Source organism: Cupressus sempervirens, chromosome 3, assembly GCF_028749045.1.
Source record: "Cupressus sempervirens isolate cs-2001-9-10 chromosome 3, ASM2874904v1, whole genome shotgun sequence".
Lineage (NCBI taxonomy): Eukaryota > Viridiplantae > Streptophyta > Pinopsida > Cupressales > Cupressaceae > Cupressus > Cupressus sempervirens.
The window spans coordinates 557,504,234-557,521,706 of record NC_143120.1 but is presented as its reverse complement, the minus strand read 5'-3'; the positions used below and the strand labels follow the sequence as shown (position 1 = coordinate 557,521,706).

Genomic DNA, 17,473 nt, shown 5'->3' with positions numbered 1-17,473 from the left:
TCCTTTGCTATATCCTCTGTTCTTCTCTAATTGATTCCACAATTCACTCTTACTTTTGAGTCGCCTTGAATGCTTTGCAAACTATCTTGTTCGCTTCTCCAATTCGATCATTGACCCATCCATAAAGAGTTCAGGGCTTCGTCCTCCTTAAGAAGACTTTGGTGGCTTAGGTTAGGTATGAATCTACAACCAAGATTCATCCCTATTGCTGCTTAAACCTTCTCTTTTTCTAATTGGCTGCATGCAATTGCACAAGGAATCAAAATATAGATTTCTCTTTATCTTCAAAAGATTGTAATCTATCCTTAAGTCGGCTAAAAAATGGTTTACATAGTTTTTTGTGCCATTACAAACAAATCTGTCAAAATTGTGTCACTCGGCATATGAAGTCTCTGATGCTTGATATGCACTATTCTATATACTGTGACTTGGCACCTACATTACTCGGCATCCACTATTTATTCGGCTCTTGAATCACTTGGCATGGCCTATCTGCTCGACATCTAAGTGACTCGACACTCATTGGAGCTCGACATGGTCTAATATTTTTATGTTGTGCTCAACATGTATTACTAAGTTTCGACATGGAGTCAGTAAATGGCTTAAGTGTGTTGACACTCACTTGTCAAAACCAATCTGAGATCAACAAATAATGTGACTTGCAGAATGGTCAAATTAACACTGACTTAGTCAACTATTAGGATTTAGTCAACCTGAACTTGGTGTTCCTATAACAACTTGACTTGAGTGTTTTGAACCTGTACAGTAGGGTTAGAATGTCAACTCTGCATCTTATTGAAAAATAACTGAAGCTCACTTTTAATCCTTTGTCAACTTCCCATTACTTATTCATCGTAGCATGTATTAACATAGTGGATTAATTAACTTTAAAAAAATTGTGTTTTTTTTGCCCCGATATTTTGGGCATGCCATATGCTGCAGGTTTACTTACAGGTTTCTTTGGAGCATCTTGTGGAGAACTTCTATCTTCTTGTCTCATTCTTGCATCCTCATTTCTAGCGTAGCCTCATTTGCATTAGCTTAGTTTCCTTTGCAATAACATAATTCACCTATTTTAATTAGGATGGTTTGGTAATACTTTCATGATATTATCATAGTTGCATTGTACATCTCATTCTAGCATAGTTTCATCTTTGTATTGTATACTTGAGAGTTTTTTGACATGAGCACTCTTGCTCTTGTTTAAAGATCCATCCATCTCATGGTTTACTAGCAAGAGCTGTATTCCTAAGGCTCAATTGAGAGCTATCTTATTGCTTGTATTCTATGCCTTTGCACTCCATGATTAGCGAGCTCTAAGCCGCAATTCAAACTTGCCAACTCATGGAATACCTTTGATAGAAGAGTTTATAGGAGTACACTTTCTTAGTGTACAACCAAAATGATTACATTAAAAAACTTAATAATTCTATCAACAAATATTGCTTACCATCCTACCTTATATCATTCTAAACTACTCATAAATAACTATATAACTGTGTGTGTGTGTGTGTGTGTGTGTGTGTGTGTCACACACACACACACACACACACACACATCCATGCATGTGTTCATGTGTATAGGTACATAGGTACATACATACATATATATGTATAATATATGTGTGTGTGTATAAAAAAGTGGTCATAACCTAATTTTATAACATTTTATATACTATTCAAGAAATTTGGTTGAAATAATTTATTTATTTTAGAGCAAACAAAATCAAAATTTTAACCATATAATAGTTAACTATTATTTACATACTATTCAAAAAATTTGATTGAAATGATTTATGTGATTTTACATGAAAAAAAATTAAAAAAATCATATATTAGTTAACCACTCTTTTGATATCTAATAAAAAGAAATATTATAATAGAATGAATGAATGGAAGATTTTAATAACATTTACAAAGCCAAAGCAACTTATAGAAGAACACCCCCAAGAGACGAGAGAACCATTAAACCTTTAGACCTTTAGTTGCCACCGTTTAGTTAAAGAGACCAGAGAACCATTAAAATTTTAGACCTTTAGTTGCCACCGTTCAGTTAAAGAACCACCGTTTAGTTGCCACATAAACCGAAAAAAGAAAACCCTTCAAACATATGGGAAGAACACACGATCCACTCATGTAGGTGGGGAGAAGAAGAGGATCGGTGTCTACGTTGGATTGGAAAGGGACGGAGTGCTGAGCGGGCTCTTCCCTCACTCCTTGTGAGTAGCATCAAGTTGAACCAGCAACAGCCAAGAGCGCGCTTTCAAGCTTGAATTTTTTAACAAAGAAGATGAGTGTGATTGTTAGTATTGGGAGTAGGAGGAAGACAAAAGTGACGCTCGACGCCAACTTCCACTCGCACTTGCCGTTCCCCTAGTACGCTTCTATACCCTCTTCTGCTGCCCTTGACTATTACATTGCATTGCATGCGCTCCCGGCTCAGGGAGGCTGCTGCCTTGGTCGGAAATGGTGAAGGGAGATCCAGCATAACGGACAGGAGATTGGAAAAGTAATGGAGAGCGCTATGATGAGAGGAGGGGTCAAATGGCGGCTCGTGTTGCCACAGAGGCAAAGGAAGCGACTGGCAATGCGAATGACAGTGGCAATGCCAGCAGAGTGTTTGAGGATGAAGGTTTTCTTCTTGAGAAAGAGGGAGGAGGACTTGAAAAAGAGGGCCGCAGTTTGCGTATCCTGTATGAAGCCGACTGTGGTGGAGAGGGAGGGAGACAATAATGCAAATAATAATAATGTGTTGCTGATGAAGGAGGGAGTAGGAGGAGCTTGGGATGCCCCACCGCGTTCTCGCCCTCGCACTGCCAAAATCCGCGCAATGCAACCCTTCACATCGGCGCGGTATCTCTCCACTCCTCTCGTCTTATTTTCGCTCTCTTAGGGTTGTCACTCGTCAATGAACACCTCAGGAGGGCTCTGCCTTTAACCAACACTTTTTTTCGCTTTTTATTTTGGAATTTCGTACTAATTATCATCACATTCACATCAAAATCCATGATACGTTTTAGTCTTACTTTATTCAACTTCTTTTTATGAGTACCGAGCCAGCTCTTACTCTGTGGCCTTTATCTGTCGTAGTCGACTCTTACTCTGGTGCCTTATCAGTCAAATCCAGATAGCCGTCCCCTGAAACCATTTCTATTAAAATCTGTCACAGTTAAAATAATTCTTACTTAAGAATATTATTTCTTGTTTTGTTGATCGATAAAACAGCGGTTTCAATGGGACCACCACCTTCTTTAAAGGAAATTCCAGGCCAAATGATTTTCAACAGAAACAAGAATCCAAAGATCCAAAGGCCACCACGAAGTACAGATCTTTAATATTACAGTCAACTGAATTCAACTCTAAGGCGACATAAAGTTTGAACAAAGACCAGTCATAATACAGATTACAAAAGAATCTCATTATCATTGACACGACAACCCAATATGTTTTAGAGGCCAACCTATTAATCATACAAATTTGAGACTACAGTTATACAGGCTCGAAATCAAACCCGCAAATGCCATCTCAGCCTCTGATCACGATAAAAGTTAAGCTCAATCTACTGGGTTCACTTTCATCGAACACACACTAGCATCAAGCAGGAAAGAATACTTTTTTCACAGTTCAGGTTATTGCTGCTGCTAAATGAAGTTGTACAAGCAGAAAGAGCTAGGTTCTTGCAAGCCATCCGCAGCTCCAGTAAGTGCAGTATCCCAAAGGTCATTGATAATCTTCTCCAGATATCCCTTTGTTGTTTCAAATTGTGATGCTTTACTATTTTCAGAAATGATTATTGAAACCAATGAAAAAACTAGAGAAACCAGTCTTTTACAAAATCTGTTATACGATTAGGGATCAAAAATATGCATCATCAACGCTCAGGGGTACATTTCACATATTTTTGAGGGTACCTATATATACAAATGATTTCCGGAAGAGAACCAAGAGATCAGTACAGGAGCCAGTAACAGCATAAATAACAAGAGCTCAGTGCTGATGTAATCAAAGAACAATAGAAAATTTTAATAAATAGAAGAGACACAAAAAATAGGAGAACGTGCCTTGCCGCTAAAAGTTCTGATGTACAGATTGTCAAGCCTTTCCAGACCAACAATCAAGTTCCGTGGAAGCTGGAGCCCGTGGATTTCCTTTCTTCCAAACCCATATCTATGACCACTTGAAACTCTTAAAGTTAAAAAAATATTAAAAATGCCTCTAGTTAGAGGCTGGGAATCATGTTAATTTATTTTTTTGGGTAGCTTTTGATCTTCCAGCTGAAGCGGGAACAGTTTCCTTTTTGTTCCCTGGGCCCTACCGATAACAACCTCTTAAAATAATGCTGAATGAACTTATTGAAAATATCTCCTACCTATCAAAAATTGAAGTGTCTTCGTGAATGTTTTCATTTAGTAAATTCCAGTTTATAGAATATATACGTACCAATAGCTTATCAGTTTAATCATTAACTCAATAGAATCATGAGAAGCATTTATCAAATAGGGCAAGTACTGTGACATTGCCAGAAATTTGCAAACGCACTATTGCATTGGATCTTAAATAATGGCATTATCTCTCATGCCTTAATCAAATGATCATATCAAATTTCAGAAATATTTAGCAGGTTTTAATCTACAGCAGACTATGCCATAGTTATTTTTTCCTTTACTTTTATCAAATTGTGTACAAGTGAAATATTTCATGTATAGTTGTAATGCCCACCCATATATCATTTTATGGTATATTGCGTACATAGATTTTATTAGGGAAATAAATTCATATTTCCAATAACAGGACAAAAATGAAAAGTAGATCGATACATCTCATTGAATCTTATTTTACAAGTTTGTTATAAAGAATATACAGCTTGGTGTGGATGCCTTTAAACTAACACCTAACATTTTAGAAGGTAGAAGAGAGAGGGAGAGTATGAACGGAGTGCTTTACTGCCAACTAATGAGTCTTACAAAAGTCTCGCACTCCTTGCTACTTTGTAGTATCCCTTCCCTTAATGAGGGCAGCAGATTAGGAGATCTGACAAAGTAAGAGAGAACCATGTGCCTGTCATTATAAAGTTATAAACAACATACAAAATGTAAACAAGAATATGATATCACCATGAAAAGGGTAAATACAAATCCTTATATTATGTAGCTGGCCGGGATTTTATTTTTTTGCTTTTTAAAACCAGAGAGGAAGTTTGGAATCTGAAGCTTCTTCTGCCAAGCTCAAATTTGCTCTTTCTAGTCCAGAAGAGACTTCACGGTGGATGTCATTTTATTATTATTTTACCACTTCTATCCAAGATCCTAACTGTTCAATAGTGCAGGATTAGTCATCGTTTATTGGCTGGATTTTTTGATGTTGCACATAAATAATGCCACAGTTATAAACAACATAGAAAATGTAAACGTGAATATGATATCACCATGAAAAGGGTAAATACAAATCTTTATATTATGTAGCTGGCTGGAATTTTATTTTTTTGCTTTTTAAGTTTGGAATCTGAAGCTTCTTCTGCCAAGCCCAAATTTGCCCTTTCGAGGCCAGAAGAGACTTCATGGTGGATGTCATTTATTATTATTTTATCACTTCTATCCAAGATCCAAATTGTTCAATAGTGCAGGATTAGTTGCCATTTATTTGCTTGATTTGCTGATTTTGCACAAAAATAATGCCACAGTTATACACACTTAAATAATCAGGGGATTAGGCTTTGTCAAAGAGAGGCCACATGGTTGAGGAGATTAAGCTTGCTTAAACATAACTTCATATTAAGTAGATAGTCTAATGGCAAAAAAAATCTTAATGAAGAAATACATTCAAATCTTGAAAAGATGATTTCACCCAATGCAGGCTTGTGATTGACAAAGGTGCAGTTTGATATTGTGACAGGAGAAAATTCTTTGAGCTCTATTGACACTACTATAATTTTAAAGAATTGTGCAAGGAGGAAGCACAGACATCATGTTGATGTTCTGTGCAGTGAAATCTTACTTGGATTGGCACACCAACATGACATTGTTGATATCGTTGTGTCAATTTGCAATGATTTATAGTGACAAATAGATTTAAAGAAGGTTTATTTCTGTGTGATGCACTCACACTGCCTCCAACCATGAACCAATTCTCTATTATTTATAACTATTTTTGGCCTTATATTTGAGTTTTCATACGGGCACAGATTGGGTTGGTTAAGAACAAACCCGCAAGGGACCCAGGAGGCCAAGGCTGGACCTGAGGGAAAGCTAGGCTGTCTTGAACCCAAATCCATACCAGAATGGAATTTGTGCAATATGTGGCCCTAAATAGGAGAATGCGTTAACATACATTTTAGTCTGTACATTAAGTTTAGGGAATCTCTGGCGCAGGCTCTCCTTAAGTGTCCCAAATCCTGTAAAGTTCACACAGTCCAACTATCAGATTAGATTCTCTTATACAAGGTTAAAGGCAGCTTAGCTTTTAACTAGTTTCTTATTGATATTACATAAGTAAGTGAAACAAACTCACAGATATTTGGATGTAGAGCGGATAAGTGATACCCCAAGTTGCAGTAGGGTCTGCATGGTGTCTCTTCCTGAGAACCCTTTGTAATCACCATTGCAAAAAGGAGGTCCTTTATCCTCCATTAGGTTAAGTATCCTTCATTTTCTTACAAAATTCATGTTTCCCACCAAATCTTAAGAATAAGAATCACAATCACTACATTATGTAGTCAGAATACTATTTTATAAGAGACCTCAACCATTCAAGCAACGACAATATTTATGTGAGAAAATAAATGGAATTGTGTGATGTCCTCATTCAATTTAAATTAAGAAAATAAAGAAACAGAATGATGCCTTGAAAGTAAGAACATTCTACTACAACAAAATATTAACAAGTGAATGCTAACAAGAATATCTGAAGCTGTGTTTTATAGATAAAAGTGCTGGAATACATGAACAGGATAATACTTATAAGACCTGCTGATATACATTAATAAAATAATAAGTGTTGAACTAATTAGAACTCAAGTGTAATGATCCCATAATTTTTTTAATTGAACTAATTAGAACTCAAGTGTAATGATCCCATAATTTTTTTAATTGAACTAATTAGAACTCAAGTGTAATGATCCCATAATTTTTTTACTTTGAATAATAGCAGCAATTATAGCAATTATTATAAATCTAACTCGCAATTATAGCAGCACATTTAATTTTAAATTTGACATCAACGTGAGAAAATGCTGATCTAACAGTTTCCTTCAGATATAATATTTAGGATATATTTTGTAAGAGGGGACTTCTCCTTTGCATCTTCTATTAATTATCCTGAGCCTATAATGATCTATCTTTACTAAAATGTCTTTGAATTGTTTTTGAAATCTGCTTGAATCAAGGTGTTTCATCCCTTAGTACAGCAATAGAAATTAGGAGTTTTTAATCCTTTAATTTCATATCTTGAGGGGTTTTGTCCTCAAGTTGCTGAACTGCTGCCCACAGTCCACAAGGAAAGTAATTAGATCTGTATAATGTATTCAAAGCCATGCTGTCTCAAGTTTCTGGGATAAGGGATACATTTCTGTGTCCCTGATTTTTCGAGCCATTTTGGGGGATGGCTATAGAAAATCTATGGAAAATTTAAAATTTATAGGGAAATTTTAAACTTTCATATGAAAACATGGATAAAGCATACACATATATATTATAGGACCTTTATATATAATATTTGAGTTCAATTGAGACATTAATTCAAAATTCAAAAATTAATGTGTAATTCAAAGTGCTTTGCTAATTCATTGTCAATATGTGTGTGATATTAAAAAATACTAAATAACATACTAGTTATAAACTTATATCAAATTGCTGAAAGGCTACACTTCTGCCATATAGTTTCGCTTTTAATGATGATATGATAATATACAAAAAGAAAAAATGAAGTACATGGCTGCCGCTAATCTGCACAACTCAAGACTGCATCAAAATCAAAGTCCTCCAAGTGATTGTCATTGTGAAGGTTTGCCTAGAATGCCCGCTTTTGGGTGATATGCCTGATTTTGCTCAAAATAACAATCACCACAATATAATTTATTTACAAATAGTATTCAGTAAAACAATTGTGATTCAATTTAGATAAAATTTTAATCAACTAATATCAAGGATCTATCATCATATACAAAAAATTCATTCTGAAAAAACATAATTGACAATACCCCAAATGCATTAAAATCCAATTCTTAGCATATATCCAACAGCCAACCATATTATTATTTGGACTTAAATGGGAAGGCTTGCCGGATGCTCGGAAGCTGGTTCCTTCCAATTAAGCCCAAGAGCATGAAACAACCAAGTCAATTTGGTCCCTTTGGCTCACAAGCTAACCAACTTGGGTTGGGCTATGCAGTTGAAGGGCGCTTGCATTCTGTTCCTCACAACTAAGCCAAAGAGCACGAAACGACCAAGTCAATTCAACCTCTTGGCTCACTAGTTAACCAACTTGGGTCGGGATGCTTAATTGAAGGACACCCAAATACTGCTTCCTCACAACTAAGCTCAAGAGCATGAAATGACAAAGCAAGTCAATTCGACCTCTTGGTCCACAAGCTAGCCAGCTTGGAGTGGGCTACTAATTGGGGAAGATATCAGTACTGCTGCATCTTTCTGACAGATTAACAAAGAGTAAATACAATAATATTGAGATTGTTGTACTTTTTTCGAGTTTTTATTCAAATCGGACTTGTTTGGTGGTTATTGAAATGTTGATAATTGTATGATTGACCGATTGAATGGGTTCCTTTGATTGTGTGATTTGAGGTATTGGTGAGTGATGATTACATGATTGTTCATTAGATGATTGACGAGTGATGATTTAATGGATGCTGGTTTGATATAATGGCAAATGATGATTGGATGAATGTTCATTTGATATGTTTTTCTGTTTGATTGTTCACTTGATTTGATAGTGATAAACTTTTGGTGGGTTCATGAGTGATGATTGATAAGTGATCCTTGAATGATTTGAACAATTGGAATGATTTGAATGATCCTTGAATGATTGAAATGATTTGAATGATCCTTGAATGATTTGAATGGTTGGAGTCATCCACGCCATTAGGGATTTGTGGTAACTATTGTGTTTGTTTTGACATTTTTTGGCAGTTGGACTTTTAGAGTTTTTTTTTTTCTGCCAGTTTTGTCTCTTCTGTCCATCATTTTTGGGGATATTAAATCACTATTTTTTTTAATATTAATTTTGTAATTTTTGCATCATTTTTCTGTGACTAGTGGCCCACAAATTTAAAAAAAATCCTGTATCTGATTTTATCGGGTTTCTGTTCCAGGTTTCCAGTCTTTTGGTTTCTGATTTTTATTTTCAAAAAAAGAAAAGAAATAAAAGAAATAAAAGATATTTTTTTTACAATTTTTTGCAGGTTCATCAAATTTTCCTTTTGTCTAGCGTGTTTTATCTGTCTAGATTTTTGAGTCTTCACTAGGTTGATCAACAAATTCAGTTTCAGTGATGGCCTTTCTGACCGACATCACGATGGAAGGGAATCCCTGGTTCTATGACTGCAATTACAACACTTGGAAGCAACACAGGATAATGATTTTTGAATATGGTTGTCTTGAAAATACCATTTGTGGTACAAAGGCATGTCCTACTTAAAAATGCAGACAAATCTCTGAGTTTTGGAATCCCGTTTTGTGCACTTGGCATCAGGAATCCAAAAAAAAGACTAATTTTGATTTTACAAGATGGAGGAAAAGAAAAGAGGATGGGTCGAGAGGCTAGGAGGATCAGATGGATGTTATGTATTTTGTTACTTGTTTTAATGTTTAACCCATTCTATTGTAAATCCGACTATGTCTGGATAGCACTAAGGTCCTCTTTGTATTTATGGTAGTTTGAGACAAGAATTGCTATGTGCTAATTAAAGTAATTTAAGAAGGACAAATTTCCCTCATCAATTCTGCCCAGTATGTTTATATGAGGGACTTGTAACTATATATTCTGGACTGAATAAGTCAGTCCCATACAAGGTTGGAGATTTTCTTTATTCTTTTCTTTCCTACCAGTGCCTGCATTTAGCAGGTTGTACTATTATTTTATTTTGTAATGATATAAAATTCTCAGCTACGGCCTATTACTTACCAGAAGAAAAAAAGCGCAATTGATAACATCTAAAAATAGAATTAAATGATCAAAAAAGAAAGGAAGCATAAATAACCATTAACTAAAACTACCTAAATATAGTGAGAGACTAAAAGTATTAAAAATATAATAATACCCTCCCTTAATGGTCATTCTATCAACTACACCAAGTTGCCCCCTAAACTTAATAAACTTTTCTGTATTAAGAGACTTGCTGAGGATGTCTGCAATCTTGTCCTCAGTGTGTATAGACTGCTACATCACGGTTCCATCTTGACAAGTTAGTGGATGTAATGACAACAAAGATCTACATGCTTTGTTCATTCATGGAAGACTGGATACATGGCTAACTTTGGAACTCGCTCATTATCACAGAAGAGGGCCGTAAGACCTGCTTGAGGCATATGAAATTCGACAAGCATCCAACTTTTCCAAAGTGCCTCGTAAGCTGTCTTAATTGTTCCTCTGTATTCAACTTCATTAGGTGAGAGTGATTCCACATGTTGCTTTTTGCTAGTCCATGTGACTACACCTATGCCCAAACTGAAAATATGCCCAAAGTGCACTTTTGATCATCAATAAAACCTCCCCAATTTGAGTTTGTATAACCAATGAGCCGATGATCTTGACTTTTTCCCCACAAAAGGCCAAAAGAAAAAGTGCCCCCCACATATCACAACACATGCTTCTTGGCAACCCAATGTTCAACTTGTGGGGTTGTCATGAAGTGAGAAAGATTACTAACAACATAGTTGGTGTCAGCTCTATTGGCAGTGAGGTAGATAAGGCTGCCACTAGTTGCTTGAATGCTGACTCATCCTCTCTCGGTGAATCTAATTTAGCTGAAAGCTTCAGCCCTGTCTCTGTAGGTGTAGAAATTGGATTGCAATCCTACATCCGAAAAGAGTCCAACATACTTTTGGCATACTTTGACTGAGATATGAAAATGGAAGTTTTTGTCTCATGGACTTCTACACATACGTTATTTGAAGGGTTTTGGCTCTACAACATATATTTTGATTCCAAATGGCAAGTGCACAAAATAGGATTCCAAAACTTAGAGATTTGTCTGAGTTTTTAAGTAGGATTTTGAAAATGTAAAAAAAAACTTTTTTAATTTTCTTTTTTTTGAAAATAAATATTAGAAACCAAAAGACTGGAAACTTGGAACGAAAACCTGAAAAAATAATTAGGATATAAAATTTTTTTGTGGCCCACCATTCAAAGAAAAATGTCATGAAAATCACAGAATTAATATTAAAAAAATCGCGATTTAATATCAATGATCATGAGACAAGATTACATTAACCAAGCCCATGATCATGAGACAATGCAATACAATAGGTCACTGGTCAGACACTCTATGGAATAACTATTTAGGGACTCTAGTGGAGTGTAATCGCTTGGCTTCGAAAAGCCTAGGCTAATATGGTATGGTACAACTCCCTCAAGAGGCTACATACCTGGCATTGTAACTCAACTTTGATAGGAGGCCTCACACTATGCCCTCGCACCAACTTATCCAGAAGATTGGCTACCGTCTGGACACACTACCCTTGTATAGACTCCCTCGGGATGCTCGGCGGGTGTTCGAGTGGGTAGGTCTCATATCTTATTTTCCCCATTAGTTAATTAAGTTTTCACTTGTTAGAACTTCTTCATGGTACCTTGTTGGCCACTTACGGGTTGGAAAACACGAGAGAAGCCACTCTACACATGAACCCTACATACCCATGCTCATCATCACATGATGAGTGTCTGTGGGCAATGTAAATTCCCAACCCAACCCCAAATGAATAATACCTCAACTGGCCTAAATCCGGGAGTTCAGATCTCGCAAGATCGCGTCACACGCATGCGTACATGCTCGTGTGTGGGTACAATCAACTATACAAAGATCAAGAACCTAAACAAGGGTTGAATGAGAAATGCCAATAAAATACCAAGTACAAATACACTCAACCATGCATATTGCCGGGAGTATAGATTGGACACAATTCCTAGTGCACACATAATAAAACCATGGCCAGATTGGAAACATAGCATACATTCAAATCTACAACCACAACATGTGCCAAGAAATACCTGCAAAATCTGGGTGGCATGCAAAATGAGGTGACATAAAAATAGTCAATAATTCAAAGTTGTCTAAAATCGATGAAATAAAAAACACACATCCCAAATGGGATCAAATACCATCAAATAAAATTTGAGCTACAAGCTTGCACGCAAACTTTAGTAGCATAACTCCATCGAAACCTACATATGCTCGAACTTGCCCAATCTGGTCGAATTGAAGCATGCAAATGAAGGGGAACACTAGTTCTCAACCTCCAAGCAATTAGTAATATAAAACAAAGAGAAAATGATAAAACAAGAAGGCCCTATCTTGCAGCCAAGAGGGTAAAACCGAAAATGCAATGATAAAATAAATAGCCTGCCGAATTCGATGAAACACTTGATAAATAGAGATTTCCTTGCTATAAATCCAACGAGACCAATCTCGCGGCCATCCGTTGAGCCAATCTCTTGCAATGAGCAAAAGAAGATTTTGCCATGAGATGTTTTAGCAATTTCATCGCCAAAAGGTGAAATAGGCAAGTGAATAATGAATTAAAAGAGTTCATTTTGCCAATATAAACACTTTTCCAAAGTGACTTAATAATTAGATTAATAAGACAACTTAATAATCAATCGGCCCCCTTTTCCCATTTAAATTAGGCAAATCCAATTGCTTGTAATTTAACTACGATAAATTAAAATAAGTTTTAAATCAATATAAAATTTTCCTTAAACAATTTTGTCGCATTAAATTAATATTTTCTGCAATAACCGTGGAGTCCTAAATGCACGGACAAATTCACGGGCGTAGACACAAATGCATAATGAATCCAAATTTTGCCAATTAACTAAAGGGATTATTACTTTATTCAAAACAAATACATCACCCATACAGGGATGACATTGGCTTAATATGAACGACCAAATCACTAACTCCATGTGCCACTGCCAAGGATATAATTCCTATACAATAAACAAACGACATCAAGCATAAATGCAATATATATATATATATATATATATATATATATATATATATATATATATATATAGCCAAGCAACAAATGTGCTAAATCGGGTAATAAAGCATTTAATTAAATTTATTAAAACAATCCATTTAAATCATTTATTTGCATCATAGTATGAGTTCATTGCAAGAACGAGATAAATATTCGTAGCACAAACACATCAATAATGAGTCCAACAATATCCATCATATAATCATAAACAAAATCCATGTCCAAATACAAAACAACCAGACATTATCATAAGGCATGATGTCACATCACTGGCATCATCATGCAGATATGATCAAATTGAATAGTATAGCATCCAAGATCTATTAGCCATGATATTGGCAATCAAAATAATGTAAAGTCATTCAAGCATCTCAAATGCAAATATATAGAAATATGTTGAAGTTTCTCTCGAATAAAAAATAAGCCATGGAAAAGAATGCAAACACAAGAGGCACTGTATCCTCCCCCACTAGATATAGGATTACTCTTGGAAGCTTGCAAAAAGATAAGGGTACATATCTCTCAACCGTGTGGCATCCTCCCAAGCAAATGAAGTCTCCTCACTCGGGTCCCATTGGACCTTTACCCACTCTATATCCCACCTTTGATGTTGAAGAATGTGGATGGGCTCCAAGAAAGGTGGCTGTCCTCTACCTATAAAGTATCCTTCTATATATATATATATATATATATACAAATGCATGAAATCGTGTAATAAATCATTTAATTAAATTTATTAAAACAATCCATCTAAATCATTTATTTGCATCACAATATGAGTTCATTGCAAGAAGGAGATAAATATCCGTAGCACAAGTACATCAATTATGAGTCCAAAATATCCATCATATAATCATAAACAAAATCCATGTCAAAATACAAAATAACCAGACATCATCATAAGGCATCATGTCACATTACAGGCATCATCATGCAGATATGATCAAACTGAATAGTATAGCATCCAACATCTATCAACCATGATATTGGCAATCAAAATAATGTAAAGTCATTGAAGCATCTCAAATGCAAATACAAAAATATATCAAAGTTTCTCTCGAATAAAAAATAAGCCATGGAATAGGATGCAAACAAGGGAGGCAATATATCCTCCCTCACTAGATATAGGATTACTCTTGGAAACCTGCAAAAAGATAAGGGTACACATCTCTCAACCATGTGACATCCTCCCAAGTAGCTGAAGTCTCATCACTTGGGTTCCATTGGACCTTTACCTGCTAGCCATCCTCTAACCTGTAAAGCATCCCAATCAAGTACATGGATCACATCAGGAACATACTATCTCAAAATAGAAATATGAGTAACATCATGGATGTGCGAAAGGCTAGATGGCAACGCTAGGTGATACGCAACGGGACCAAGCTGCTCTAGCCAAGCTGCTCTAGGATCTCAAAAGGCCCAACAAAATGCACCACTAACTTAGAGCCTTTTCCATAAAGGATGGGGCTCTTTTGCAACAAAACTCTCAAAAACACCTAGTCACCAATAGAAAGTGATGACCCAACCTATGAGCATCTGTATACTTCTGCCGTTCCTAGGTAGTAACCACTTTTTAATACGAACCACTTCTTGTTCCATATCTTGAAGCATCTCAGGACCGAAAACTACCTAGTCCTCCAAACTAGCCCAACTCAAAGGGCTATGATATGGTGTATTGTACAACACCTGAAAAAGGTGACATGCCGAGATAACTATGGTGCCTATTATTAAGAGAAAACTCAACCAAATACAAATAGTCCTCCCACCTTGCTTGTCGGTCCATTACGTACATGTGAAGCATGCCTTCCAAAAATTGGTTCACCTACTTAGTCTGTCCATTTGTCTCTAGGTGATAAGCCAAACTAAAATTGAGCTGCACACCCAAAGCATGCTGAAGAGACGTCCACAATGCTAAAGTAAATACTGGATCTCTATCCAAAATGATCCCTACACAACCGAACAATATCTTCCAAGAAAACATGAGCCACCGAAGCCATTGTGTATGATGATCTCATGGGTGAAAAAAGTGCCACTTTGGACAATTTGTCTATTTTCACCATAATAGCATCGTGATGACATGATGACATAGGCAACTCTGTAATGAAGTAATGAAATCAACATCATATCAAGTAATGAAATCAACAACATCACGCCTTATCCCTGTCTAAAAGTACAACTATCTAAGATTAACATGCATCTTCTTGACACTAGGATGTGCGGAATACGGTACAAAATGTGCCAGTGACAAAAGTAAGGAATAAAGATCTCTTGACATTGGCACATAAATGTGCTTTGAGTGTTGCAGTAGTCCATCGGACTCCAAGGAATAACCTGAAAACTGACCCTCAAGGGTATGCCCAAACTCAATCTCCGCTCTAACCTCCTAATACCATGTGTCACTAGACAAAGCCTCTAAGATACAGTAACGCAAATCCACTCCCAATGACAAAACTATTATCTTGTGCCTTCTCATTTGTGGCAACGTTCTCTTTACCCTTGATGTTTGAGTTTCAAAATCGTAATCACACAAAAACTCCATCCAACGATTTTGTCGTACATTCAGGTTTGGCTGAGTAAAAATATACTTCAAGCCACAATCTGTGCAGCTCAAACCTGTGTCCCAAAAGGAAATATTTCCAGTGCATAAGCGCGTGCACAACTGCCGCTAACTCCAAACCATGAGTGAGTCAGTTCAGCTCATGGTCCTTGAGCTTTCTAGACTCATATGCAATCACTCGACCATCCTCCAACATTGCCCCCACACCCTCTAATGGCGCATTTGTGCATACCATAATCACCTACAAAATTAGGCACTGCAAGGATAGATGCATTGGTCAATTGCTCCTTAAGAGCCTCAATGCTGACTCACATTGTTCATTCCACAATTACTTCTCTTTCCATTGAAGAGGAGTGATGGGATGAGCCACACACAAGAAATCCTTCACGAATTGACTGTAATAACTTGTCAATCCCATGAAGCTACAAAACTCGGGAATATTAGTAGGTCCCGACCAATCCATGATAGCTAGGATCTTAGCAAGATCTATTGCAATACCATCACTCGTAATGATATGTGCCCCAAATACCTCACCTTTGATTGGAAGAACTCACTTGCCCAATTTGCCATACAATTGATTGTCACGTGAGCATTGTGATACCTAGTGCAAATGGACCTCATGCTCCTCTATAGTCTTGGAATAAATCAGTATGTCATCAAAAAATACAAGGAAAAATTAGTTGAGGTATATGTGGAACACCCTGTTCATCAAACTCATGAACAACAATGTTGCATTGATCAACCAAAGGGTACAACCGTGAACTCATAATGCCTTTAACGTGTATGAAAAGTTGTTCAATGAATATCAACCTCATGGATCCGAAGGTGATGGTATCCTGACTTAAAAGCAATCTTCAAGAGCACTCTCACTCCCTTCATCCAATCAAACAAGTCATCAATCCTCTCAACAAGGGATATTTGTTCTTCCCTTCACCTTATTCAACTACAAGTAGTTAATGCATAAACACAATGATCTATCCTTCTTTATGAAGATGATTGGTGCACCCCACGAGGACACACTAGGATGAATATGGCCCTTGGCCAACAATTCCTCAAGCCGCAATCTAAGCTCACTCAACTCTTGGGTGACTTCATGCGGTAAGGTGCCTGAGAAATAGGCTCTGCTCCCAAAATTAGATCAATATGAATATCAATGTCAAGTTGTGGTGGCATTTGAGGTATTTCATCAAGAAACACATCCTCATACTTGTAGAGGAGTGGGTAATTGTCGAGCAACACCTCTTGATTCTTAACGTCCTTGAGGTCACTAATAGAGACTGCAAACTTCTGACATCCATGTTGAACACTACACTTCAGCTGCTTAGCTGAGATTATCTAAAGTGATGCTTGTCTTTGGACCCCTACAAGCTCAACATGCCCACCAGTGACACACTGTGCCAACTTACATCGACAATTATTACTCGCTTGATGGGAAGCTAACAAATCCATACCCAACATGATGCCACAAGAACCTAAGGGTAGGATATGAAGATCAACTGTGGTGGTGAAGGTGCCCAAGTCCACCAACAACTGCTGAATAAAGAATCCACGGTCACTCTAGATCTTGTGGCTAACTCAACCTACCACCTATCTACTTGCTATGCTACCACTAGGCCACATCACTAAACAAGAGATGATAAAATAAAATAATTTGAAGCATCGAAATCAAATAGTACAGTGGTAGAGAAACTATGTAACGTACC

The 17,473-nt window shown here is 36.6% G+C and overlaps 1 protein-coding gene across 3 annotated transcripts in view; it reads left to right on the top strand.

The window, feature by feature from the left end:
- Positions 1-2,054: 2,054 nt before the first annotated feature.
- The window catches only part of LOC149567640 (inactive purple acid phosphatase-like protein), a 191,807-nt gene continuing 176,388 nt past the window's right edge, over positions 2,055-17,473 (top strand). For all 3 annotated transcript variants that reach the window (XM_089820892.1, XM_089820891.1, XM_089820890.1), the window contains exon 1: positions 2,055-2,852. In XM_089820892.1, the coding sequence (XP_089677018.1) occupies positions 2,512-2,852 (341 nt within the window). In that variant the 5' untranslated portion in view covers positions 2,055-2,511. The remainder of the gene's footprint in view (positions 2,853-17,473) is intronic.